The sequence below is a fragment of the Diospyros lotus genome, chromosome 12, assembly GCF_014633365.1.
Source record: "Diospyros lotus cultivar Yz01 chromosome 12, ASM1463336v1, whole genome shotgun sequence".
Classification (NCBI taxonomy): Eukaryota; Viridiplantae; Streptophyta; class Magnoliopsida; order Ericales; family Ebenaceae; genus Diospyros; species Diospyros lotus.
The window spans coordinates 6,433,214-6,460,966 of NC_068349.1; the positions used below are offsets into that span (position 1 = coordinate 6,433,214).

At 37.0% G+C, this 27,753-nt stretch overlaps 3 protein-coding genes and 7 non-coding genes across 19 annotated transcripts; 1 reads left to right on the forward strand and 9 right to left on the reverse strand.

The window, feature by feature from the left end:
- Nucleotides 1-2,885: 2,885 nt before the first annotated feature.
- Nucleotides 2,886-10,318, reverse strand: LOC127813895 (vacuolar-processing enzyme-like). The gene is made up of 9 exons (XM_052355009.1): nucleotides 10,019-10,318; nucleotides 7,690-7,854; nucleotides 7,452-7,608; nucleotides 6,385-6,470; nucleotides 6,104-6,303; nucleotides 4,987-5,035; nucleotides 4,544-4,753; nucleotides 3,777-3,983; nucleotides 2,886-3,356 (listed from the first exon to the last, which is right to left on the reverse strand). Exons 1-9 carry the CDS (start codon nucleotides 10,301-10,303, stop codon nucleotides 3,174-3,176), a joined length of 1,542 nt encoding a protein of 513 aa, XP_052210969.1. The 5' UTR covers nucleotides 10,304-10,318; the 3' UTR covers nucleotides 2,886-3,173.
- LOC127787786 (U6 spliceosomal RNA) lies at nucleotides 8,886-8,991 on the reverse strand. The gene has a single exon (XR_008020245.1). It is a non-coding gene; the product is annotated as a U6 spliceosomal RNA (small nuclear RNA).
- Nucleotides 10,319-11,591: 1,273 nt separating the features above from the next.
- Nucleotides 11,592-13,781, forward strand: LOC127813896 (dihydroflavonol 4-reductase-like). The gene is made up of 2 exons (XM_052355010.1): nucleotides 11,592-13,201; nucleotides 13,317-13,781. The coding sequence occupies exons 1-2, from the start codon at nucleotides 13,150-13,152 to the stop codon at nucleotides 13,613-13,615; spliced, it is 351 nt and encodes a 116-aa protein (XP_052210970.1). The 5' UTR covers nucleotides 11,592-13,149; the 3' UTR covers nucleotides 13,616-13,781.
- Nucleotides 13,782-15,795: 2,014 nt separating this feature from the next.
- LOC127813897 (uncharacterized) lies at nucleotides 15,796-27,678 on the reverse strand. 10 transcript variants are annotated; one of them, XR_008026246.1, is made up of 8 exons: nucleotides 27,273-27,678; nucleotides 26,404-26,693; nucleotides 26,124-26,216; nucleotides 25,956-26,027; nucleotides 25,599-25,715; nucleotides 21,079-22,257; nucleotides 16,628-16,761; nucleotides 15,796-16,115 (listed from the first exon to the last, which is right to left on the reverse strand). XR_008026246.1 is itself a non-coding variant. In XM_052355014.1 (7 exons), exons 1-6 carry the CDS (start codon nucleotides 27,586-27,588, stop codon nucleotides 21,085-21,087), a joined length of 2,061 nt encoding a protein of 686 aa, XP_052210974.1. In that variant the 5' UTR covers nucleotides 27,589-27,678; the 3' UTR covers nucleotides 15,796-16,115; nucleotides 21,079-21,084. The 10 variants fall into 10 exon arrangements, 7 of the variants coding, with proteins under 7 accessions (XP_052210974.1, XP_052210975.1, XP_052210978.1 ...); XR_008026247.1 differs by lacking the exon at nucleotides 16,628-16,761 and adding an exon at nucleotides 19,883-20,016; XR_008026245.1 differs by lacking the exon at nucleotides 15,796-16,115 and adding an exon at nucleotides 19,883-20,016 and having other exon boundaries at nucleotides 16,395-16,761.
- Nucleotides 16,458-16,549, reverse strand: LOC127787790 (small nucleolar RNA R24). Its single transcript, XR_008020250.1, has one exon. It is a non-coding gene; the product is annotated as a small nucleolar RNA R24 (small nucleolar RNA).
- LOC127787784 (small nucleolar RNA R24) lies at nucleotides 17,105-17,196 on the reverse strand. The gene has a single exon (XR_008020243.1). It is a non-coding gene; the product is annotated as a small nucleolar RNA R24 (small nucleolar RNA).
- LOC127787785 (small nucleolar RNA R24) lies at nucleotides 17,757-17,848 on the reverse strand. The gene has a single exon (XR_008020244.1). It is a non-coding gene; the product is annotated as a small nucleolar RNA R24 (small nucleolar RNA).
- On the reverse strand, nucleotides 18,409-18,500 carry LOC127787787 (small nucleolar RNA R24). The gene has a single exon (XR_008020246.1). It is a non-coding gene; the product is annotated as a small nucleolar RNA R24 (small nucleolar RNA).
- LOC127787788 (small nucleolar RNA R24) lies at nucleotides 19,061-19,152 on the reverse strand. Its single transcript, XR_008020247.1, has one exon. It is a non-coding gene; the product is annotated as a small nucleolar RNA R24 (small nucleolar RNA).
- Nucleotides 19,713-19,804, reverse strand: LOC127787789 (small nucleolar RNA R24). Its single transcript, XR_008020248.1, has one exon. It is a non-coding gene; the product is annotated as a small nucleolar RNA R24 (small nucleolar RNA).
- Nucleotides 27,679-27,753: the final 75 nt, after the last annotated feature.

Below are 27,753 nucleotides of genomic sequence, written 5' to 3' on the forward strand. Positions count from 1 at the left end.
AATCACTACAGTGTGGATTTCCCACATATATATGGAGAGAGAATTCTTAATTATCGTCTTGACTTGATCTTCTTTTGTGTCAATCATGAAGGTAAAAATAAGAGTTTTAATTTATGTGGTGTTTCAACTAAAGTCTGATTGATCTTATACAAGCATTGGGTTCAAGGCACTATCAACAGAGTCACATGTGAAGTCTTTATCTTTGTCCATTTATATCATACACGTCAATTCTTGTATTTTATATTATATCAAGATATACATATATATATTTCCTTTATTGTTGTTTGATTTAAGGTCGCAATCCCATCACAGGGCCAAGTCCGGAAATTGTGATAGTGGTTTGAACTTACCAAAAAAAGATCCCATAATAAATTTCTAACAGTATATGCAGCCAAATGGTGTAGTCATTAATTATGTATAGAGGGTGACAGCAGAAATGAAGTTGCCAATGGACTGTTTGCTACAGCTTAAAAACTATAACTTTTAATGCCCGTTGCTTCTATAATTTTTTTAAGCTAGAAATTAGACTTATTTGTTGTAACTTAAAAATTGTAATTTTTAACTTTTAGCTTAAAAAAAATGAGAATGTAGTGTTTGTTCTAACTTGTAGAATTCTAGTTTATACCTTCTATTAGCTTTTAAAAGTGGTAAAAGTTGACTTTTTCAAAATTGGGATACCCCATCTTCTATAACTTCTGATTAAACTATCACATTTTAATAACATTTTGGTGACAATTTTGCCTCTATTTTTAACAAAGAATTACCCTTCTATCCATATAATCAAGCGTCTCTATTCTCTACCGTTATCTCCATTTTTAGATCTCTTTCTCTCTTTCGCCATCTCCCTCTCTCACATGCTCAAAATTACACTCATGTCCACGATTAGAGATCGCCTCTTTCTCCACTGTCATCTCTATTTTCAGATCTCTCTCTCGTCATCTCCCTCTCTCACCTGCTTTTTGTCGCCTTTCTCTGGTCTCTCTTGATCACTCCTTATACTAATTAATTTTTAAATTATCATTCTATAACTACTAAGGGTATTATGGGTAATTATACAAAAATAAATTATTTTACAACTTATGATATCAAACACCACGACTGTTTAACTATAACTTTTGAGAAGTTGGAACAAACAAATTCACAACTTATTTTAAGTTTTAGAAGGTATAATCTGATAAGCTAGAAAGTATAATTTCTCTAATTAAGTTGCAACAAACGGAACTAATGTAACATGACACACTTAGACCTGACTATTTTTTTTCTCTCTAGGCCTGCCCATACAATCTTTATTATTCCTATAGCCAAAGACTAATTAATTCATAGGCTTAGGTATGCACTTCACTCTTGGCTAATCCCTGACCTTTTGTTATAAATTTTGAGAAATATTTAAATCAATTACAAATCATAGCTGAATTTGTGAATACATAATACTAATACTCTTTGCATGTAGTATAAATAATTTCATGGTGAGGGCAATAATTGCAGGCTGACTTCTATGTGAATTTTGGTTTTGATTTATAAGTTGAAAGCAACTTTGAGAGCAATGGTTTTTAATTGATGATGACAACAATGTGACATTGCCGGGACAGGAAAAAAGAAATATCATTAAATAACTTCCAAAGTGATCGGTAAGACAAAAATATCTTAATTTAATTGAGTGAACAGTTCAGTTGTCTAAGTGCTTTGTCAATTGCCAATTGCCTATAATATGGTCCAAATCTATTATAAAATTATTTTTTTAACCAAGAAATTGCATTCTTTCCCAATTGAGCTCTAATTAATCCTTTAGTCATTTATTAGAAGATTACATAAAATTAACATTGAGGTTGTAAGGGTACTTGGGAATGTTTGTATACAGTTAAAAGACCATTAAGATTTTTGGACGACTATTTAAAGGTTAAGAGTATTGTTATATTTTCTTAAATATAAAAAAAATTACAATGAATCTAAATACAATTTGTCAATTATAAATATACTTTTGATCAAAACATAATAAGATAAATATATATTTATGAATTTATCTAACCATTTATTAGTGATAACATATCAAATCATTAATATGAGGCATCAATATTCGTTGATTGCTTGATGCTAGGAGGTAAAATAATAATAATAATAATAATAATAATAATAATAATAATAATAATTTCTCCCCTTACTTTGCTGAAATGATGCAACAGTTTAGCTTTGATGCTTCACTTTAATAGATTCCCTCACATCTCTTTTTCTTTTGCTTGAAAGTTCAAGAACCGCAGAGGGCTCCACATGTTAAGGCGCAAGTCATGGGACCTGCAAAATTTAAACACTTACATGATTGCTTTCACATTTTTTTATTAGACTTTGTACTTGTATTTGTATTTATATTTGTTAATAAAAAATTTAAAAAATATATTATTATATTTTAAAAATATCAAATAAATCATTATATTTTTAAACATATGATTAATTTAATAAATGCCAGTGTAATTTTAATCAAGATTGCTTAGGATAATCGTTTTTGCACAATTCCTTATACTCGTATATTCGATTACGCAAGAAGAGTAAATCACAAATTGAACCTTTCGACTTTATGTAAAAGAGAAATCAAACACACGACTTACCAAACTATATCAACAAATCACTTACCTTTTTACCATCCGACCTATGCTCTTAAAGTTTCAATCAAATTTACTTAGTAATTAAGATAGATGTCTTGTTAATGTTTCTAAAAATATTTTAATTCTATTAACAATATCAATTCTATCCTCAATCAAAATAACCACACACAATTACAAACATTAAAATTGAATTTAAGATTCAAATTCAAAAAAGCTTATACAATGACTAATTTAATTATTTTCAAGGTCGCCTTCCATTGAAAAATAAAAAACTGAGCTTAATAGGTATTGCACAATTCCATCTCCAAGCTGGAATTCATTTTTATTAACACAACACATACAATCACAGCCGCACATCAAGCATTTTAATATACATAATAGGCCAATACACTGCTTTCGAAAAATAAGTTTGATAAGAGTACTCTCTAAGCTATTATTTACGTTGAACCAGTCTGTCACACAACCAGGCAGATGGCTATGGTGGGTTACTCAATCTGTGTAGAGAAGAGAAAACCAAGCTTTGTCTAGAACAGAATCCGCCGGTTGGTGATTGAGAGATTGAGCATCCTGCCACGATCATGCACTGGAGCCCTTGTGGAGCGAGCTCCAACGATTAGAAGGAATGGTCACACAAGCTTGTGCCGCAGCCGCGGCCAGCTGCTGCTTCTGGATGCCGGCATTGCACATGTTGGCAAAGGCGCGCGTGTGCTTCATTCCATACTGAGATAGTGATCCGCAATGCGTCTCAAATGTCCTCACCTGTACAGATGGTACAACAACTTAGTTTCAACAGACCAAGCCTCTCTCATTATGTGGGATCTCACTATGTGGGATCGATTATTATGAATTCTAGTTGTCCCCTCTTTTTTGTTCCATTCTATCAACGAGCTTATAGTCTTCATTTCACATGACTAGATCAATTTAATAGTTTCCTAAATGGAAATGCTACAACAAAATTTTGTGGGGGTGGTATAATGGTTCAAACTCCTCCCCCACCCCGGGTAGAAAGTCCATCTTGGCCTTTTACATATGACTATATCATTCTTGGGCAGATAATTTAATTCAAGTAGGGTACAGCAGAGCGGAGTAATTTATGATGACTAAGAAAATAATCGAAAATTACAATTGCTTATAGAAAAATATATATATATATATATGCGCTTAGATATGAAAACTTACAAGAGTTTTAAGACAATCCCAGTCATCAACAAGAGGTTGCCCGGTGGGCCTGGCAGCCCTCAGCAACTCAGGACCTTTCTCCATTCCAAATAAAAGCCTCCCAATCATGTTCACGCTGTTGTCTACGTGCATTCTATGTGACAAAAACTCAACAAGCTGCTTCTGAGCTTCAAGTTTCTTGGAAGAGCCTTCTGGAGCCTTGTGGAACTGTCAATAGTAACAAACAAAAAAAATGCAGATCCGATAAGAAACAGGAAGGAAGGTAGAAAGTTCATAGCTTTACAATTTAACAGCTCCTTATTCGTTTCAATCAGTCAAAGGATGATATGTGGCAATCCCTCTTTCTTTTTTGTGTTGAGCAAAAGATTATTTTACCCTTTTCTCTCACATTAGAAACCAGTAGAGAGCTACTAATGGTAGTTCCAGGAAATTAGCAGCATAAACTGCTGAAAGACCTACATGAGCTTTAAGAGATGCAGCCATCACCATAAAGAAATGTCTAATTATTTGAATTTTTTTCCTATTTTTCCCAAGAACTGTGAGGATTTTGTGGGAATGTCTATTGATTTGCCAGCACCCTTGAAGTTTTTCCTTATTGCCTATTTGTTCAATATCCAACTCTTGTTCCCTTCCCCAATCTCTCAGCATCCTCCTCTAGATCACAGCTCTGACAATTTTTCATTTATTTTTGAAGAGCATAACAATAAAAATATTATGGCAATAGCATTGCTTAGTTCAATATAGCACCGAATTGGTTGTACACAAACCTTGTGCCAGAAATGTACAAGATCAGCATCACGCTGGTTAACAGCTTTTAAAGATGGCCGCCGTGAGTTTTCATCAGTAAAAGTGGAGTTATCATTTGCAGGATTTGTGCCCATATAGAGAAAAAGCTTGTCATTGCTAATCTGTAGATCTCCATATTGCATAACATGTGAACCATAGTCACCAAACTCATTCAGAGTTCTCTCTTTAACCTGAAAACAACTATGTAGCATGAGATCAATATGAGACAAACAGAGGAGGTTATCTAGTAATTTGCTCAGCACAAACTTCCAGACAAAACCCTATCTCCTCCCCGCACTTCCCATTCACGGGGAAGAAATTATAGGCTCCCAATTTGTGCATCGCAAAACTACCTATGTACAAGCTTTGCTTAAGAAACAGTGCGTTTAAATTCCCAAAGATACTTCATCTCACAGGCTCTTACCACTTTGTATTGCTGCCGCAAAGATTCTGTCCGTAGATTGTGAATGTCACTGCCCAGAATAAAAGAGTTGTTAACACACAAAACATTTAGTCACTATTGAATACTGCATGTGGGTTTTTGATTTCCATGAAATGACAAAACATCTAAACCGAGATGGGTAATGGAATGAGGAGTGTTGGTACAGGTCAAACTCGCCTTTTCCCAAATTATAAAAGTAAATACCCCCACTAAGATATCTAGGAGGAAGTAGACTTGCTAAATACACAAAATAGGATAGGTATAATGTGCCTGAATGCATGTAACTCCTAAAAACTTGTTTGTTCTCAGGCACTCACTCTCAGTGAAGGGACCTAGCAACTATTCACAAGTTGTTAACTTACAAGTTTGAACTCAAACTAACTTATTTCCAAATGGCACAACATACATCCATGGACAATAATGCATGAGGAAACAATGTATAAGATTGTGTTTCTAAAGGGCATGTCACTTCATGCTTCATATTCTTCCAAATTCCAATGACTAACTGTGTGATTGTATCCATTTAGCATTTTGGAACAAGAAAAATTGTAGTGGAGGGGGTAACAGATGCTCCAATTTTTTGATGAATCCTTTCCTTTTGGGGGTGGGGGGTTTCAATGTGGTTGACCAAGTTCAGGACCAATGAAAATGATTTATGGATAAAGGTGAACTACCCCTACCACAGTTTACACATCCCATCTTCCCAATACAGACGGGGGCCTGACATTTCAGAAAAATAGCCATCTCCATGATATGATGATAGGCAAAGCCAATCAAAGCAATAGTTGCACGAGATGGTAGTGTATTAGATCAAGTTAGATTCAGATGATCCAGCTACTTATTGATGTTTATTTTTCTTCTTTACAAAATACAACTACTGGTTATTTTTTGGAGCAGGTTGCACAGTGAATCAACTTCAACTAGTAAGTAGTTTGAATTCTGCGTTCTCAATTCAGCCAAACTACATGTAGAGAGCTGCATTCAATGTTGGTTAGCTATACATTGCAGTTAAGATTACTAGCAATATAATTGAACCCAGTCCTCATAATCTAGGAAGTTTTTCTTCTTCAGTTAAAGAAATCAGAAAAGTTCTGCGTACCTGTCCTCCATCCAGGAAACACTATATAAATCACCTAGACAGGTTCCATACAAATCAGCAATATCCCAGTACTCTCCAGGGCAGTAGGTTCCCCAGCTGTCCTCTACTGCATTAGCTGCTGTCGTTACATATATATTTAAACCTTTTGGAAGAAGACCCTCAAAAATACTTCCAGATTCACAAGCTTCAACATAAAATACCTGGAATTTGTTTCAAAATAATTACTTTCACCATGCTAATTTAGATTGCAATTAGCGTATTAAAATGAAGCCATTGCTTACCAAGGTTTTATAGTTCCCAGAAGCATGTTTCTTTTTCAAGACATCAATTACATCATTCGCATAAAGGTAAGGATATGTAGGCATCCCTGAATACACAGAAAAAGATGCATGAACCACACTACACTGTCACATAATTATCTAAAAATCTACAGGAACAAGAAATCAAGCCTTTATCCTATTATGTGGGGTCGACTACATGAATCTTAGCTTCCTGTTCATTTATCTATGGGCTTATCTTATCTCAAAATCTAAAAAAAAAAAAAAATCACACAAAAGAGAATAAAAGAAAAGAAAACACAAGTAAATAGACAGCTAATGGTGTTTGACAAATAAACATTTTTTGTTTTGTTTTGTTTTTTTTCCTATTTCATCAACGAATAACTATACCCAACAAACAAAAACATGCCAAGACTTAATCCTACTAGGTGTTGTTGACCACGTGGATTCTAGTTCGCTAATCATCTCTATTTATGATTATATGTGCCATACATCCTTTATATCACATGTAACTAAGAGTTTCCCACCAAGTTTTTCTCAATTTCCTCGCCTCTATTGCTACACAACTTCTTCCATATTAATCACATCATACACATCTTAACCTCAAGAAAAGTCATTCCCACCTTATCACAAATATCACATTTCTATTTATTTTTATTTTATTTTTTATTTATCTTTTTTTTTTGTGTGTGTGTGTGTGTGTGGGGGGGGGGGGGTTGTGTTGGTTATAGTTATTGTGTTTATCAATCAAAATTAGGCTTAGACTACACTTCTCCCTCCCTCCCTCCCTCCTCCTGATATATGCACCTATTGGTACTTTTGTTCTGATTTCCCCCATCTTAGGGTTTATGTTTCAAATTTTCTCATCGAGGATGTGCCCCTCAGCAATTCAATTTTAATTTTCCTTAACTGAGATGTGGCCCCTTGTGTAGGAAGTCCATAGTAATTTTTATGGTCCCACAATTGCTCAAATGTAGATATAAATGAACTGTCAATCAAAACAACCATAAAATGCGGACAAAATGCCATTCAGACTCTGAAGTTCAGAGAGAGAGAGAGAGTTTACTTACCAAGCAACCCAGCAGACCCATGGTCAGTGTAATATATGAAGATATGATCATTTGGACCACTATCCACAACCTTACCACTGCCCCCAGTAAGAGCAGCTTTATCTCCAAGGATAACGGCAATCAAATTGTCAACATTGACATCTTCCCCAGTATAGTCCTGTAACAAGAAAACCCACCACATGAGCAAGAACAAATTCATGATTCTAAAAATTAGCTACAGCTGAGAAAGGACTTGGACCTTTGGCACTCCATGGTATACATCATCACCATATGGGCTATTGATTATGACTCCAGGATTGGGGTTGTCTTCGTCATAGGCAATGTCATCATACATGAAAACAATGATGTTTTCATCTTTAAGCCCACCCTTCTTCATGATTTGATATGCATGGCAAATATCTGCCTGAAAAATGAAAATAAAGTACTTAAGTTGAATATATATGTGTAATGCTGTAACGATGCAAAAATTAAGCAGTTATACTCTTAGCACATATACACACGCACATATTTGTATTATAATATTTATGCTATTAACCTAAGAAATGAAGCATAGGACACATTCATTCCCCTTGTGCTTTTATTTCCTTCCATTAATTCTTCGACAAATTCTTCTATCACTAAGTTGTCTACAATTTTCCTTTTTGATAAAGAATGCATTACTTATCTAAAATTATAATCAGTCACTTTTCCCCCTTCCAGCAACACCAGCATCTATCAAACTCCCTAAATTTTGTTCACAAACTGAACAACTTTAATTTCCTGGTAAGGTGAAATAATGCACATGACTTAAAAACAAGTGAGTTGCAAGACCAACTATACATGAAGTAATGAATCACACAAAGGAAAAACTGCTAGAACGATGCCATCTATGGGATTAATTAAATATCTTTATCCTCCAAGACAATGGTGAGGTTTAGAGTAATATAAGTCCACTAAAACATCCATCAAAACTGTAGTGGAAGAATCACACAGCTAACCTTAACTGCGTAAGACAGAAATACATTGTGTAGCAATACCAAACTCACCTAATAACGCTGTGTTTTGGCATGATTGCAGCAATATACAACAGAGATTCACTAAAATAATAAATGATTCTTTTAAGCTTCTTTAAATGATAAATAAAACTATCAAATTTCCACGTATTGGGCCCACAAAGTGCAGAAAGTTTTGCAGTCTTCCAGAATGACCGGTTGAACTTGTCTTCACTCATAAAGCCAAAAGAATGGCATTTAAAGAATAAAAAGAATAAGTTCTTCCAAATGGATACCCGTGAATCCCATGGCTTAGCATCCATACAAGTAATTTCAAGCACACTATGCAATTTATCTTTCCACCATCAGATTGCCAAGGAAAGAAAAAATAAAAACAAGTGCATCTGCCATTTTATGTGATAGTAAGATTCCATTAAAGCTAAAAGGAATTTTTTTTTAAAACTAAAATTTGGTCCATTTCTCAATTTGTGCATGTCATCCTTGTGCAAGGGCCATGTTAATGTTCTCTGTATTGTTCCAATTTAATAAGATACAACACAGAATGTTGGGCAGTAAAAACCAATATGTGCCTTTTATTTTCATTAATTTAAAAAAAAAAACATGTGCAAAATATAAACATAACCAAGATAAAGATGCTAAGATGGATGTGTAACTATACAAGAAAAGATTAACTTAAAAAAGAGGTTATCTATAGACTATAATAAGGTCAAAATGGCTCCGATTCAAAAGAAGACGGAGGAGACACGTTTAAGATAATTAGGTCGTATGACAAGAAAAAAAAAATGATTTCGTCGTGTGAGAATAGAACCAATAGAGACCCCTACGAGGAGAGTTGATATTAAGTAGACGCTTGGAGACATTTATGTTTGATATTAAGTATATAGGCTTTACAAAAGATCAGAAAATGGATAGAAATGAACAAAAATCTAGAATTTACGTAGTCCACCTCGTGTGATGTTATTAACGCTTGCCAAGTTGTTATTGTATAGAACAAAACAAAATAAAACAGAAAATATGGCAAATAGTGTTGCCTTTGTATAAGTTGTTTCCCTCGTCGGTTGAAAACCCCTCAGGTTTACAATTGTGCCAACCAAAAGGAAATCAGAGATTTAATCATTTTCAAACTTCCCAGTTTTCCTAGGAATTCACCTCAACAGCATCGCCCAGGAAAATTTTTCTACAAAATCACACATGGCAGAGAATTTCCATGAATTTTAAACCCACCAAATTTCAGAAACCAAATAACCAGAAAAATACCTTTTTCGGTTTGAAATATCAAATACCTACAGAAATTGAAACGGTTAAATTAAAAAGAAAAGTCAAGTTCTTGATTTCCCACGTTTTCTCATATAAAAAAAAAAAAAAACTGTAAAGTGGAAATCAATTCGGAACTAAGCAATCAAACCTTGGAATAGCTAAACAGCCTAAGCTTAAAACAATTATTCCTCAACGAGTACATGCATATATATAACTCAAACCACCTACAACACTGAGTGCAGTTAAGGAACCCAAGAGTCAAACATCAAAGGTTACATAATCAGACCAATCAGAAGCGATCATCAGAGCCGTAATCACCTGATGCCTGTAGTTCCAGTACCCGTTAGATCCGGCAACCAGAACAGCCCATCTGGTCCCGATAGCATCTTCGTCCTCGCTACCACGGAAGAATCCAGCAGCTTCCGACGGCAATCTGATCTTGTCGACGAAGATTTCGCGGCCAGCGGCGGCGGAAAATCCGGCCGATAAAGCGTGGAGGAGAACGGCGACGGCGGTAGCGAAGCGAATCATGGCAGTTTCCAGCGAGAGCCGAGGCACAAGCTGAGGAGCTGAGGCCGGCCCTGCTGCTGCTGCTAAATACATATATATGCAGGAGGAAGCATGGACCACATGGCGAGGCAATTCCTTTTGACTTTGATTTAGGTGGGGACCACGGGGATAAGACGTGGCGTTCTCCTAGCCGTTGATTTGGATGACTTATTGGATTTTTTAGTTTATCAAGTGGGGCCCATTGCGAATATAATATCTTGTCGCGTGGGGGATGGTGGGGGGTTTGCTTTGTTTGTCCGATTGAAATGATATTTTTTGTATACCATATAAATTAGTGAGCTGTTACTGTACATATCTTACCTGAATTTTAATGATACCTAAGAAATCAAATAATAGATTAGATTAGATTACAAAATATTTTATATTTTTATCTTTTTAATATATTTATTAAATGACAATTCTTGAAAAAAAAGTCATATGATTTCTTATCTGATATTTTTTAGATATATTTATATTTTTTTCTCTAGATAAATATATCTTAAACTTTACAAATAAAAAAAGTAACGTATATATTCTTCAGTACATTCTAAAAAAATTAATAAATATTTTAATAAAAATCTTACAATATTTTTTAAGTCTTATCTTAACTATTTTAAATCTTAATTTTAAAAATATTTTAATCTTATATTAATATAATTTTATTTTACTTAATTTAACAAATCTTATCTTCTTGGAATTATTATCTTTGTACGATTTTCTGTCACTCGTACCCACAATTTTGATAAAAAAATAAATTAAAGACGATCGAGTATCGAACACGTGACCTATTAATATTAATCATAATATATTATTTACTCATCACTTGATTTATACTCTGAGAGTAATAAATTTTACCTTCTTGAGATATTCCCTTGCGGAAGTTTCTGTCTGTCGCTCAATTTTATAATTTTTAACAAGAGATGTAAATTTAACTCTTATGTACAATAATTACACAAGAAATAAATTCGAAACCATTCTTCTCAAGCGACTGGGACAGCCCCAAGGAGACAAATGTTACCTTCTTAGTTGATGGAATAAAAGGCAACTAAATTATGTAATATGTTGGACAGCTGGGAGGGTGACGTCATCGTGTGATATTTTTTGGCATGTCGGTATGAATGAGAGAGAGAGAGAGAGAGCGACTCGAATGGAATCTCTTTTTAAAATTTTTGGCCACAGAACAAAACGAAACCACGAAGGATCATTGAAAGCAGGTGATTTTGACGTTTGTGGTGACAGATTAAGCAAAGCCCAGCCTGTCTCCATACCCAAGGCCAAGAGATAACATTTCTTTTAACCAATGGATTATGCTACTTGTACAGAAAAGTTTTACAGGAAGCTTTACAGAAAGAATTAAATTTTATTTTTAATTTTTTTATCTTATTTTCTTTCTGAAATCTCGCCAACGCCTTTTCACTCCCCCTCTCTCCCTCTTTCACTGCTCTCCCACTCTCCCTCTGAATCCCATCGCCGCTGCTTACACCGTCCTCCATCACCGCTTGCACTGCCTGTCTTCGCCCACTCCACCGTCGCTCGCACCGCCTTCGCCCCTTCCCACCGCCGTCGCGCCCCCCCCCCCCCCCTAGGCCCTCGCCTGGTACAGCCGTCGCCCCTTCCCCACCCCGCCCCGGGCGCCGCTCACCCCACACCCACCGCCGTTTCAGGTTTGAAAGGAATGACAAAAACTTGCCAAGTGTGACGTTCTCGTCGAAGAAGCTGATAGGAATGGGATTCAAGTTCAAGTACAGCTGGGGGGACATGTTCAAAGGAGCCATTAACACCTGCAGGGAGAAGGGATTACTTCCCTACTCCTTTGAAACCCCCGCCGATGACCATTCCTCCCAAAGCCCTACCACTGGCACCTAGATTTTGAATCATTCACCAAATAAAAAAGCTAGCTTAAGTAATGATCCTTTTTTTTTCTTTCTGTTTTTCTGTTTTTGACAATTGGCTTTAAGCAATTGTCTTCTTAAATGGGCTCTTTTGTTATCTTTTCAAAAGAATAATTGAATGGATGATGTGCTCCCGCTGTGATTAAAGGAAGAGCCATGTTAATGTTTTCTGCATTTTATTCTTGAAAATACAATAGGTAGTGGATCATCAACTTCTCAACTGAAATTGTTGAGGAAATGAATTCTATTTTGAGGGAAAATTCATGTTCTATCTGGGAATGAGGGGGAGACAGCTCCAGATACAAAAAATGAGAAGTTATAACAGCTAGATTTGCCCAAGAAGGGAAGGAAATGGAACTAATTAACTTCCTGTAATTTGGAGATCTATGTTACCCCTGTTACAAAAATTATTAAGGTAATCAAAGAGTGAAATGATTTCAGGTTTCAATTGCGATAATTGCAGTTGCAGTTGAATGCCCTATTGGAAAATCACCAAATCGGGTCCATAATCAATCACATGGCAAATCAAGTTCTTGCGTTCCAGAGAAACTGCAATGCCATTCCCATGTTCCTATCATTCTTACATCAACTGCTCTAGAAAGTGAAGAATAATGGATGCATTGAGCATTTGTGGGAAAACATTCATATGAGTCAATCCTAAGTAATCTCCTATTCAAGACTAAATACATTATTCGGCCTCAAGTATATCCGGATGTTGCAAATTTGTCATGACCAGTGATCAAATCCCACAGGGCACAAACATGGTAAATCACCTCTAAACGGAACCATTCTCCTTGTTGGTTTATATAATGCAACCTCAAGGAATAGTAGAAAAATCATCACTTCACCTAATACAATCCCTATTTCCAGCCTCAAATTCTATCAATCTTTGTTCCCAATATTCCCACCTTCAAACTTTTGCTCTAGCCTTTAGCCATGGAAGTTTCTCCACCGTCGGCCACCGTATGTGTCACTGAAGCTTCCGGGTGAATCGGCTCGTGGCTCGTCATGAGGTTTCTTCAACGTGGCTATACTGTTTGCGCAACCGTTCGAGACCCAGGTACACAAACCAGTTTTAGTTCCAATCCATTAATGGGAAGAATTCAAGCAGATCAAAGGGAAGAAGAATTAGAATAAGGAGAACAATTCTATGATGATTTTTCGTTTAATGTTAGGGAACATGAAGAAGGTGAAGCCGATGATGGAGTCGCCAAATGCCGACACCAACTTGACACTGTGGAAGGCGGATCTGGGCAAAGACAGGAGCTTCGATGGGCCATCGAAGGTTGCTCCCGCATGTTTCGTGTGGCCATGCCCATGGGCTTCGACTCAAAGGACCCTGATGTTCGACGGCGGTGGTGTGGGCGACCAGGTGGGGACAACGGCGAGCGGTGCAAGCGGTGATGGCGGACAATGCAAGCGGCGATGGCGGACAGTTGGTATTAGCCGTGAAAGAGGGAGAGAGGGGGAGTGAAAAGGCGTTGGCGGGATTTCAGAAAGAAAATAAGATAAAAAAATTAAAAATAAAATTTAATTCTTTCTGTAAAGCTTCCTGTAAAACTTTTCTGTACAAGTAGCATAATCCTTAACCAATAGCTACACTACAGTTTGGCTATCACACTATATAATTTAAGTTCAGGTTCAGGCCCCCCTTCTTAACTCTTTTAACATGTCCAGTATATTAGTTTCTTGTATATTCATTATAAATTACAAGTTGTTTAATAAATTTATCTAGTCAACACTTAAATGAGTAATGACAAAACTCTCAATAATTAATAGCCCCTCCAAAAGACAACACAAATAGGTATAGATAATAGCAGTCTCTTAAGTAATTGGAATTCAATAATAGCCCCTATTATGCATAATTATTATGGACTATTATAAATGGTTTATCACTTCATTTAGTGTACATTTCAAAAATAGATATTATAATTTTTTATTATTAAAAATATAATATAAAAAAAAATCACTTTTAGATAACACATATTTTAGTTCAAACTATTGGCCTCGCATTGAGAGTCCTTAGCTCTAGGGGGTGAGTAAGAAAAAATAAATTCATTTAAATCTGTAAATTGTCAATTAGTGGTCAATTATGATTTGATAATTTCAAAAATCATCTAAAGTGGTTTAATTTTGGTTTTAAGTTACGATATACCACCAAAACAGCCCGGCCGCTGTCCAAATCCTATATAAAACTAAGTTTTTTATAGTTTGAATTGCTTATTTAATCATAAGATTATAAAACTTAATTTACAGCCAAGTAAGCTACAAATTCAAAAACAAAAATGCCATCAACTTTTTACCTCACTCTAATTCATGTTAAAATAAAAAATATTGTTATTGTTGATATGTTTGCTAGTTTTTTATTAGTTGTTATTAATTATTATCATTGAAATCACCTAAATCTCCCAAACTGCTAAATTATAGTTTTGAGTGATTTTAAATATATAATAATTTTGATATGATTTAAAAGATAGTTAAATCAACAATAGTAATTTGATTTGAAAAACACAAACTAACCATCACATACCCTTATTTAACTTAGATTAAAATTATGGGATTTTATAAGATTTAATTGTATTTGGCCGAACTTTTGGAATTTTGGCAGAGAGAGTTAGATTTGTTTGACCTAAATTAAATTTGGTTGAATATGATCATTCTAATAGAGTTAGAATGAAGTATTATCTTTTGGGTTACGAGAGGATCACAATATAATGACTTAAAAAGTAGAGGATTTCGAAGTGTTGACAATGCCATTGAAGCTGAAAATGTGTCAAAACTCTCTTTTAAAGGCAGAATGCCCTTCATTTGAAGATCAAAATGTTGTTACACAACTACTTCTCACGTTACTCTTAGTACAGGATTCTTCACTTTTTGTCAAAGTATAAGACTATTGTTTTGAATACAAGACTTGGTGTTTTGAATAACTAGTCATTCCTTTGCTTCCCCGTTAAATGGCTAGTATTTTGGTCATATCTTTGTATGGCTGGAGCTATAGTGTTGTGATCAAATCGCTGAATCGGTAAGCATTAAACGTAGCTTGTATTTTGCATGAATTGAAAGAAACACTGATGGCTAATGAAAGGCAGGCTAAAAATGAATGATTGGCCGGTAAACACAATTTTATATTAAAAATTCTCTAATAATAAAGAGAGAAAATTCACTTCCCGTTACACTGTCGAGTTAAAATTCTTTTTGGAGTGAGTTACTTCACTCTCCATTACAATGCTACTTCGCGGCGTAATCCAATTTGGAGCATTTGCATACTTTGTTGAATTAAAAGCAATATAAAATAATATGCTTGCCAATTGGCACACGAATTGCAATTGATAAGTACTCTAGCAAATGCCTCCCTCTACACCCACACCCGGAGGGAAGGAATGTGACTCTTAACGAGCAGGAGAGTTGCTCATAGTCAAAGGCGAGGCTTTTGCTGTTCTGTAATGGATAAATGATGATTTGGCAGTGCCAAATATAGAAACAGTATTGGGAATGGTTTCGAGGTTGAGTAGTAGTTGCATGCACTTTTTCCAGGATCTGATTGATGAATTTTAAGTAGTAAATCCTGTTAAAATCCACACTTGCTATTGCAGTTTATGATGTAATTGGGGCAAATTTATGTTCACACCTCAGAATCTAGGAGCGCCGAAGGAATTAAAGTTGTGAATAATTCAACCTATCAGCCATTTTTAAAAGAGTTCCCACAATCAGTAGTCGTACACAGCATTTACCTTTTCAGTAAGTATTCACAATTAATTATATCCTTTTGGCTTGCTACAATGCTGTCCTCTCATACGGTCACGTATGTAGCAAAACAAATACCAACTGCAAGAAGATTGAACCAACCAACACCCAGAAACTGTTTTGAGAACAAACACACCAATGCCCTACATGCGTTGGAAGCTGGAACGATTTTGCATCCCCAACCATTGAGAGCGGTCTAATACCATCCGTATCTACCATGGCATAATTAGCTACAAATAACAAAAGAAATCAATTCCAACATGGCCCCAAAGCATCAGCAATTTTGAGGGCCAAAAGGGATGTTGATGACAGAATTTGCATAATAATTTATAAAACTGAAGATGCAACCAATCCCAATATAAACCATGGAGCATGCACCTAAAAGCAACAAAATTCCTCAATGGGTGTTGCACCAAACCCATAGCCCAAAAGTATTTTTTTTTAATAAAAGGGCGCCAGCTTTAACTCCACCAAAAAAACAAAAAAAGACAACTTAAAAATAGGATAAATAAAACTAACACCGAAACATATGTATCTGATTCCAGAAGCCAGATTACAAACCGCATGCAATGAATGCTCAGAAGCCAAGCGTAATAAAAGATTTCATGGAAAATACCACATAAAATGGCATCTTCTTACTTGTTAACTTATTCATCATTGCATTTAGCAGAAAATACAAGGAGCTGAAAGAGCAATTTTGCTACTTCAAATTTTAAGGAAACACTGGAGAAGCAGCAAATACCTTAATCGTGAAAAGTAACCATTTATTTATAGGCACCATGCAAAAGGTGATTTGCTATTGTTTTGAGAACAAAACCCCGTGTCTGACTGCGTGCCGTAGTAATAGTATGCAACAAATGCAAGCACAGCGCCTCCCTAGAAAAACAAATTCCACAAACCCCATAAACAGCAACAAGTTCAAATTCCTAACTTCTAAATTGCTCACCAAGACTAGAATCGAACACAAATTTTAGTCAAAAGTGATATATATTTATATATAACCAGAATAGTGTGTCATGAAACAACAGTGAATTCCATGGATCTTCAACTGGTGGATCTAATCTTGGCTCCAAGCGGCAGACAGGTTGCCATTGACCAGCCCCTGCTGTTGACTCTTATATGGAGCCACACACATTAGTAACTCTTATTACAAAAACCCCTATTGAGAACTACAAATAGGATTTGATTCAATAAGCCAGATTACAAACCACAAGCAATGAATGCTCAGAAGCCAAGCGTAATAAAAGATTTCATGGAAAATACCACATAAAATGGCATCTTCTTACATGTTAGCTTATTCATCATTGCATTTAGCAGAAAATAGACGGAGTTGAAAGAGCAATTTTGCTACTTCAAATTTTAAGGAAACACTGGAGAAGCAGCAAACACCTTAATCGTGAAAAGTAGCCATTTATTTATAGGCACCATGCAAAAGGTGATTTGCTATTGTTTTTCGAAAAAAAACCCGTGTCCAACTGAGTGCCATAGTAATAGTATGCAACAAATGCAAGTACAGTGCCTCCCTAGAAGACAAACAAATTCCACAAACCCCATAAACAGCAACAAGTTCAAATTCCTAACTTCTAAATTGCTCACCAAGACTAGAATCGAACACACAAATTTTAGTCAAAAGTGATATATATTTATATATAACCAGAATAGTGTGTCATGAAACAACAGTGAGTTCCATGGATCTTCAACTGGTGGATCTAATCTTGGCTCCAAGCGGCAGACAGGTTGCCATTGACCAGCCCCTGCTGTTGACTCTTATATGGAGCCACACACATTAGTAACTCTTATTACAAAAACCCCTATTGAGAACTACAAATAGGATTTGATTCAAGAAGCCAGATTACAAACCACAAGCAATGAATGCTCAGAAGCCAAGCGTAATAAAAGATTTCATGGAAAATACCACATAAAATGGCATCTTCTTACATGTTAGCTTATTCATCATTGCATTTAGCAGAAAATAGACGGAGTTGAAAGAGCAATTTTGCTACTTCAAATTTTAAGGAAACACTGGAGAAGCAGCAAACACCTTAATCGTGAAAAGTAGCCATTTATTTATAGGCACCATGCAAAAGGTGATTTGCTATTGTTTTTCGAAAAAAAACCCGTGTCCAACTGAGTGCCATAGTAATAGTATGCAACAAATGCAAGTACAGTGCCTCCCTAGAAGACAAACAAATTCCACAAACCCCATAAACAGCAACAAGTTCAAATTCCTAACTTCTAAATTGCTCACCAAGACTAGAATCGAACACACAAATTTTAGTCAAAAGTGATATATATTTATATATAACCAGAATAGTGTGTCATGAAACAACAGTGAGTTCCATGGATCTTCAACTGGTGGATCTAATCTTGGCTCCAAGCGGCAGACAGGTTGCCATTGACCAGCCCCTGCTGTTGACTCTTATATGGAGCCACACACATTAGTAACTCTTATTACAAAAACCCCTATTGAGAACTACAAATAGGATTTGATTCAAGAAGCCAGATTACAAACCACAAGCAATGAATGCTCAGAAGCCAAGCGTAATAAAAGATTTCATGGAAAATACCACATAAAATGGCATCTTCTTACATGTTAGCTTATTCATCATTGCATTTAGCAGAAAATAGACGGAGTTGAAAGAGCAATTTTGCTACTTCAAATTTTAAGGAAACACTGGAGAAGCAGCAAACACCTCAATCGTGAAAAGTAGCCATTTATTTATAGGCACCATGCAAAAGGTGATTTGCTATTGTTTTTCGGAAAAAAACCCGTGTCCAACTGAGTGCCATAGTAATAGTATGCAACAAATGCAAGTACAGTGCCTCCCTAGAAGACAAACAAATTCCACAAACCCCATAAACAGCAACAAGTTCAAATTCCTAACTTCTAAATTGCTCACCAAGACTAGAATCGAACACACAAATTTTAGTCAAAAGTGATATATATTTATATATAACCAGAATAGTGTGTCATGAAACAACAGTGAGTTCCATGGATCTTCAACTGGTGGATCTAATCTTGGCTCCAAGCGGCAGACAGGTTGCCATTGACCAGCCCCTGCTGTTGACTCTTATATGGAGCCACACACATTAGTAACTCTTATTACAAAAACCCCTATTGAGAACTACAAATAGGATTTGATTCAAGAAGCCAGATTACAAACCACAAGCAATGAATGCTCAGAAGCCAAGCGTAATAAAAGATTTCATGGAAAATACCACATAAAATGGCATCTTCTTACATGTTAGCTTATTCATCATTGCATTTAGCAGAAAATAGACGGAGTTGAAAGAGCAATTTTGCTACTTCAAATTTTAAGGAAACACTGGAGAAGCAGCAAACACCTCAATCGTGAAAAGTAGCCATTTATTTATAGGCACCATGCAAAAGGTGATTTGCTATTGTTTTTCGAAAAAAAACCCGTGTCCAACTGAGTGCCATAGTAATAGTATGCAACAAATGCAAGTACAGTGCCTCCCTAGAAGACAAACAAATTCCACAAACCCCATAAACAGCAACAAGTTCAAATTCCTAACTTCTAAATTGCTCACCAAGACTAGAATCAAACACACAAATTTTAGTCAAAAGTGATATATATTTATATATAACCAGAATAGTGTGTCATGAAACAACAGTGAGTTCCATGGATCTTCAACTGGTGGATCTAATCTTGGCTCCAAGCGGCAGACAGGTTGCCATTGACCAGCTCCTGCTGTTGACTCGTATATGGAGCCACACACATTAGTAACTTGTATTACAAAAACCCCTATTGAGAACTACAAATAGGATCTGATTCAAGAAGCTAGATTACAAACCACAAGCAATGAATGCTCAGAAGCCAAGCGTAATAAAAGATTTCATGGAAAAAACCACATAAAATGGCTTCTTCTTACATGTTTGCTTATTCATCATTGCATTTAGCAGAAAATACAAGGTATTGAAAGAGCAATTTTGCTACTTCAAATTTTAAGGAAACACTGGAGAAGCAGCAAATACCTCAATCGTAAAAAGTAGCCATTTATTTATAGGCACCATGCAAAAGGTGATTTGCTATTGTTTTGAGAACAAAACCCCGTGTCTGACTGCGTGCCATAGTAATAGTATGCAACAAATGCAAGCACAGCGCCCCCCTAAAAGACAAACAAATTCCACAGTCCCCATAAACAGCAACAAGTTCAAATTCCTAACTTCCAAATTGCTCACCAAGACTAGAATCGAACACACAAATTTTAGTCAAAAGTGATACATATTTATATATAACCAGAAAATATTGTGTCATGAAACAACAGTGAGTTCCATGGATCTTCAACAGGTGGATCTAATCTTGGCTCCAAGCGGCAGACAGGTTGCCATTGACTAGCACCTGCTGTTGACTCTTATATGGAGTCACACATTAGTGAGTAACTAGTATTACAAAAACCCCTATTGACAACTTCAAATAGGATCAAAAACCCTAGATAGCCCCCATTTCCATTTCCAGAAAATTGAAGGATTGATTAGAGTTTGAAAATCATTGTAGATGCCTGTTTAGACACCAAATCTTGTGGGGAAAATTAAGTACACAAAAACATTGTTGAAAAAGAATGACAATTAATGCAAAAACGAAAGAATCATGTGATTGGCTCACTTTCATTTGGTCATTACAAACAAAGAGTAGTACCTAGTGACAATACAATATTTAGACTTTTGGTTTGGTGTAAGAAACTCGATGAAATCAGTCATTGGAACCGACTCGCCCGGCCAAAGATAAAACGACAATAGAGGCATTATATTAGATTTAGGATCCACTCATCCCTAACCATTTATTATCAAATTCAACCATTTTATTCTCCACTGCACTGTGCTGATTATATTTATTACGCCAACGCCATCCAAATAAAATATTTGATGTTGGAACCAAGTAGAGATTGCTGCAAAAGAAGCTTTGCAATCAGTTCCCCCTGCTCAAGTTATCCGCACCAGGAAAGGCCAAACGATATTTTTAATTAACTCTAAAAAAAACAGGTAATTAGTAACACCGGCTAAAAGCATAATATAATATTATGCCCAAACAAGACAAACAAATTAAAATCATCCATAACAGGCAGGGAAGGAAAAATCATCCGGCAATTATAGATCTAACACCACTACGAAACAAGGATTGCAATAAGTTTTTCAAGCCTAACCCAAGCCACTGCAATAATTTCACTCACCTTGCATCAGCTAGGGGGTGAAGCTTTGGCAACTGCACTAGGCTGAGCAGCAGCAACCTGGGGAGTAGTTGCTGCATCATAGGCTCCACGGGCATTGCCATCAGCGGAATAAGATGGAGGCTGAGAATAACCACCACCATAAGAGTTGTTGTATGCTGGTGGCTGCTGCCCATACCCTTGCTGACTCACTGGTGCCGCACCATAGGGTGGGGCACCATACACCGGTTGAGCCGCAGCTGTACCATAGCTGGATGGTGGAGCCCTCTGTGCACCAGAATCTGCTTGAGCATATCCAGCTTGAGCTGGTGGGGGCTGCACGAATCCAGGCTGCACATAACCTCCTTGGGCGCTGGGTGACTGTTGGGGCTGCCCATAAGCCGGTTGATTGGCTGGTGGTTTCTGAGCTTGAGGTGGGCCATAGCTGGAGCCATATCCAGAAGGTGGCTGAGCCCCATAACCTGGTTGGGAAGCGGGCACCCCATAACCTTGCTGGGCTGATCCTTGAGCTGGATAACTAGTAGAATTAGGGCTAGTATGCTGTCCACTGCTGTATCCTTGTTGGCCCACTGCAGAAGTCTGGACAGACGGAGGCACTTGGTTGGCATCTCCCTGCCCTCCACCATAGGAAGGGGTATGACCCTCAGGAGTTTGGTTGGTCACATTACCATAACCAGGAGTTGAAGTATAGCCTTGCTGCTGTTCATATCCCTGAACAGGATTTGCCTGGGGCTGGCCATAACCTGGTTGGGCAGGTGCGGGATATCCAGCATAGCCATCCTGAGGATAAGCTTGCCCTTGTGTGTTATAACCAGAAGCTGGCGGCTGACTGTAACCATAACTGGTGTTATCTGCAGCACCTGAAGGACCACCAGGGGCTTGCTGTTGCTGCTGGCTATAGTAATCATATCCACCTCCCTGAGAAGTCTGCTGATTCATTGCACCAGTTGTCTGGTCCCAGCCAGTGGCATAACTGCCGGATGTAGGTTGTGGAGCATACCCAGGGTATTGTGTCTGAGACATGTTATACTGTGGTGATGGGCCAGGATATCCTCCAGGCTGCATGTAACCGTAACCAGGTTGCTGCATTGGAGGACCAGGGGGAGCCCAGCTAGTTGGAGGCCGTGCTTGATATCCTTGCTGAGGATATCCTCCTGACATTGTTGAATTCCTAAGACGATTCTGCACCAAGTCATAATTTTATATCAATCATGTAAACTTGACAGAATATACTGGAAAACAAGAACACAAAACATAATATGCATACTTAATGCGGAGTGGATGATAAACATATGCCTACGGATTGACATAACCAGCATGGATGCATCAGATATTATTGTCAACAAGATAAATGCAGAAGCTCTATTTATATCAAGAGGGGATTGGGCGTCTACATACCGTACTGGTTGGTTGTATTATTGAATTACTCCAGCAGAAGCCCATCCTCTTCCTATTTATAATGAATGGGTACAAAATGGATTTGCAAAAATCCATACAAGCTTTCACATAACAGCAGAATAACAAAAGCGCTAGTGCCACAAAGAGGCATACTTGCTATTGTCAATACTAGACCAACATATATTTTGCTGAACATTCAGTTGATGCAACATGCAGCAAACAGAAATTCTAGGTAATATGCAACACTTCCAGTGAATTGAACCAACTATACTCAATATAAGCTGAAGCATCAGGCCCTCTCTTTGGTTAAAGTAAAAGAATAGACAAAATATTCATTCACAGGAAGAGCTTACTCAACCAGCTCCAGCTTTAAATTAAGCCAAAAACATTTTTTTTTTTTAATATAAGGTGTCCATACATCAATTTCCACACAAGACTAAGAGAAATAACAGACACTGATAATAATGAGTTAGCAGAACAGGTCTAACACATACACCATAAGAAGTTAATGAGGTGGGTGGAAGCAAAGAAAATACAGGCAAGTGTTTTTTATGAAAATCAATATAGGTTAAAATGTCGAAATCTATCAAGGGAGAAAAGTGACTACCTGAGTGTGTAATAGATGCACAATCCAAAAAATGTCGCCGGTTCAAGAGAAATTATAAGAACTCCAAAATACAATACAACAGTATTCTTCAAGCTGTATAGGTAAAACAATTATATTCCTAGGCAGTTTAAAATTTCATTCCAATGGCTACAGCACTAGGGTTGTAACACCTGAAGCTTCTTTCAGTACAAGGGAGGACTAAAACATGATGCAAAACCTTACAAACCATAAAAGAAACTAAAATCCATTAACTCTCTCCCCAAAGATGACAACAATCAAACAATATAAAGTAGACCACCTACTAGATATGTTAACTTCTCCATTTCAAATAAAATTCCTAGGCAGATACTGGGATCTCTCAAGGGTCCTAAAATCATCTTAATGAAATGTGCAGAAAACAACTCGCAAACATACTTGACAACTTCAAAGCTTGCACTAGAAAAAAATATCACTGGATGCTGAAGATCCACTCAGGCAGGAATCAAACATAACCCAGACTACCCTACATAGTCGGTGTAAATTTGTAGAAAAAGAAGGGTTTGGAGTCATACCAGAACAATCGGAAGGGAAGACCAAAACTACTTCAAATTCCATGCTGGTGGGACCAGTAGGTTGAGTACTCCAAAACCCACTAATGCAACAACACTTCCCAAAAACAGTATCACCAATAATATACAAATCCAAATAAGTTGAGGCCACAACAAATGAGAATCCCAAAAATGGCAATAGATACTTGATCAGATGCACCTCAAAATGATTCACTCTTGCACAGGGGCTCAATAGCTCGCTAAATGAAATTTACAAAAATTGCCTAATACTAAATTTCCAATGAATCAATATAGCCCTTGCAAAGCATATCTTAAAGAAGAAGAATATTCATCTTTCAACATTTCAAAACTAGACTTCATTCCAAATTCTTGTACACTAACCAATATATAGAGTAAATAAAGATAAACTAACTGTTAAATAAAAATAAAATGAACCTGTCTTGGTGACAAAAAGTACAATGATCCTGCAGAAAAACTATAATGGACAACTCCAACCATCAAAGATACAGATAGGTATATAGAAGTGCAAATAACGCTCTAACAGATCCTAAAGATAACTAGAAAGTAGCAGAGATTACAGGAATCCATCCCCCAAGGGCAAAAGCATATCCGGAAGGACATATCTGCAACCTTCAGCACATGGGCAGTAATAGGGCAGAAAACTAATTGCCAACAACATAAATATTTTTAATCATATAGAACCAGGGGCATTTGCAAATATTGAATAAAAAGTTTTTAGAACTTGTGTCATTTTAGCCAAAAGCAATAAGCTCCAGGCGAAACTGAGAGCAGTTAAATTCAAGATGTAAGAATTGGCAAGGAAATTGGCAACAATAAAAGCCAAGGTGATGTTTGACTGCACGAGAAATGAAGTGCGCTACACGTCCATCAACATATGTACTTGTACAGCACCAGATAGGGCAGCACACTGCAAAAGGTTCCTGCCATTCCAAGGTCTAAATACAGCAAAGAGTATATAGTGCCCCGATTGCATGAAAACCAGTTGCTAAGGAGTACTTTTGTTAGCAAGAATGTAATTGAATAAAAATTGCAGGAACAAGGAGTGTTTTGGTGTAGAGTTGAGGTGCACAAGAACTGAATGCAAATATTTTGAAGAGACCTATAAAAAGCAATATACTAAACCTAGATTAAAAATAAGAATCAAACAGTAAATTTTAAAAGAGAAACAGGACTCTGGGTATAACCAAGGATACACCTATGCCCACACATAATAGCAATTACGACTTAATATAGCAAAACAATATACTATTGGATTCAACCGTGAATAAATGAAAATTGGGAATCAGTAACCAAGTAAACCAGGAAAAATAGAAAATTCTGAAGATTCCACCCTTCCTCAACATACCTCTTAGGAGGTAAGCAGATAAAATCACCATAGCAATAAAACTAGTATTTCAAAAAGACAGTAATAGGAAGTACAAAAATTTCAATCACATCCACCTGAAAGAAATTTATGAAAAGAATTAACATGCAACGAGAACAGTAACAGCACAACTGAGTGCTGTAGACCTATATTAAAGGGGGTAATGCATTAAAATATTCATTACATTTATACAAGCAAAGGAATAATAAAGAGACCTGCTTTGAACAACCTTGCAAGGAACATAAAACAGACATATAAACACAGAAAAAAGGGTAGTACAGTCACAGACAAAGAAGTACAATCTTTAAAGATCAAATGAATTCTCTATATTCAGGGGAAAAAAAACGAATTCTCTATAGCATAATGAAGTAGAAGGCATTTAACACATGCATCAAAATTTAACTCCAAGCTTCCACTACCTGCATTCATTTAAAGACATAACAAAAGGCAGAATGCAGAAATACATTATAGAATGCATCTCAACTACATAATTCCTCCCTAGAAACACAATGGATTGCTTTCAATTGACACACAAACTCAAAGTTGGGTGCACCAATTCTGCAAGATTATGCAATACCAAACATACCTCACTGATTACTTCATTGACAAGCTGTTTTGCAGCCTCAATTTGTTCACTAGTCCCATCTATCTGTAATGTTCTCTCCGGTGATGTATCACCTGGGGGAAGGTGAAGGGGAATCACCTGGTTCAAAAGAAACAAACAGTATGATCACAAACCAAGATGATGTAACTGAAATTATTCATAGCATCAAACCAATAATTAGATTGAAATGTGATTATGCATCCTAAATTCAACAACAGATTAAAGAAATGTTGGCTTCTTCTAGATTTTCTTTTCCAAAATTTGAAGACAGTTATGCCATGAGACAAAAAAAATTCGTAGAATCAAACAATGAAGACTACACAGGAGTCAATGCCAGACCTGAATACGAGCTCCTGTCCTGGCTTGCATGTTTTTTATGGTCTCACCTCCTTTACCAATTATTAGACCAACCTGAAAACAACATAAGCACAAATTTATAATCTAACCAAGAATTCTAGACAATGGAGACTTAAGTTAGTCTGACCACAATCAGTTTCATTTGACGACCTTGTTGTTGGGGATTTTCATTACAAATTGTTCTGAACCAGGTTGCCCTCCAGTTAACCTCCGAGAAACTATTCCAGAGCCACCTGTTTCAGCCTGCGAGAAAATTAAAAAAATGTTAAACAGAAAAAAGTTAAAATTAATTACTTTAAGAATGCATAAAGTAGTCAGCTGTCTTCTTCACATGCTCTCCCATGCAACATTGAATACAGTCAAAAAGAAAACCCTATGAAATTTAAGAAAGATAAGTTTCCCTATTTACATTACAGCTGCACTCCAGTACCTCAGCAAGAACATCATGTATCAATTGTTCAGCCTTTGCTATTTGATCTGGAGTACCCATAAGCTCAACCATCCTAGTAGGAGAATTAGGGTCGGCATCCATATCTCTTGTGACTTGAATCTTAGCTCCAGACTGAAGCTGAAGATACTTTATAGTTTCTCCACTTTTCCCAATAATGACACCAACCCTATTATTAGGTATATCAATCTTTTTGCTTGTTCCCTGATAACCATATGAAACTGGTATTGATGAGGGAGCCATGCTTGAAATCAAAGGCTTCTGTACTGCAACTGCATTCAATCAAATGTCAGTAAATAAGTGCCCGGGCTAACTCAAACCCTCAAGGAAGACATAATGTACCAAAGCCCATCGCCCCCACCCCCAAATATATATATATATAAGACTCAGAATTGATGCAGGTGTGTCCAACATTCAGATCGATATCATCCATACAAAACGGGACAGAAAAAGTAACTTGCTTGTCTAAAGCGGGATCAGGGCCCCTCTTTCCCTTTTGAGAGGAAAGGAAATAGAATAGAAAACACTCAATATGTCACGTGTTTAACGCAATAATATCAGAAAGAACAGAATAAATAGAAATAGCAGCCAATAGCATAACCCGAAATAAAACCCCCCCTGCAAAATTTCCCTAATTCTGTTTGAATCCTCAACGTCGACCAAGTTGACAAGAGTGTAGGCTCATCAGTCTGACACCACGTAAAGAGGAAGAAAAGCCACACAATCGACACAAGAGGTCGAAGATTCATAAAAAATAAAGCCAATTCAATAGAAAGCATGAAAATATAGACAACCAACGCAAAATAAACAAAAGAAGCACCACTAAACTACAGAGAGGGTGAGAAACATACTATCATTGGAATCAAAGCCCCCGCCACCGTTCTCAACCCTAGGACGCTTAGCTTCGGCGTTGTTGAAGAGACGGGCAGCGATCTCCTGTGCGCGCTGCTTGGCGAGCTGGATCTCATCCGGAGGGGGCGGGACGCTGTTGTAGGACGGCGGCGCGTTTCCTGAATCCGGCGACAGAGAGGCGATCGGGGCAGAGAAGCCGGTGGGTCGGCGCGCACCGACGGACGGCGGAGTCGTGGCCGAGGGGGGCTGGTCCTCGTATTTGCGCTTGTTGGTGAGCGAATCCGGGGCAGAAGCGTACTGAACCTCGTCGGCCATGGTGGTTCTACTCTGTGGATCTGAACTCTGGAGAGGGAGAAAGAGAGGAGGAGAGGGCTGCAGAAACCCTAGATAGAGTCGTATTTAAGGATGTGAGTAGGCTGGGGTGCTTTATATATCGACTGTGCCTGCCTTGGGCTTGCTACTACTACGCTTGCCCAAACA

Coding starts and splice junctions, on each gene's coding strand:
- LOC127813896 (XM_052355010.1), top strand. CDS start 13,150: ATGAGGTTTCTTCAACGTGGCTATACTGTTTGCGCAACCGTTCGAGAC. Junction 13,202..13,316: donor CGCAACCGTTCGAGACCCAG/GTACACAAACCA, acceptor GTTTAATGTTAG/GGAACATGAAGAAGGTGAAG.
- LOC127813897 (XM_052355014.1), bottom strand. CDS start 27,588: ATGGCCGACGAGGTTCAGTACGCTTCTGCCCCGGATTCGCTCACCAAC. Junction 26,028..26,123: donor TGAAAATCCCCAACAACAAG/GTCGTCAAATGA, acceptor TGTTGTTTTCAG/GTTGGTCTAATAATTGGTAA. Junction 22,258..25,598: donor TCAATGAAGTAATCAGTGAG/GTATGTTTGGTA, acceptor GACTTGGTGCAG/AATCGTCTTAGGAATTCAAC.
- LOC127813895 (XM_052355009.1), bottom strand. CDS start 10,303: ATGTATTTAGCAGCAGCAGCAGGGCCGGCCTCAGCTCCTCAGCTTGTG. Junction 5,036..6,103: donor GTTTCCTGGATGGAGGACAG/GTACGCAGAACT, acceptor TATTCTGGGCAG/TGACATTCACAATCTACGGA. Junction 4,754..4,986: donor TGCGGCAGCAATACAAAGTG/GTAAGAGCCTGT, acceptor AGTTGTTTTCAG/GTTAAAGAGAGAACTCTGAA.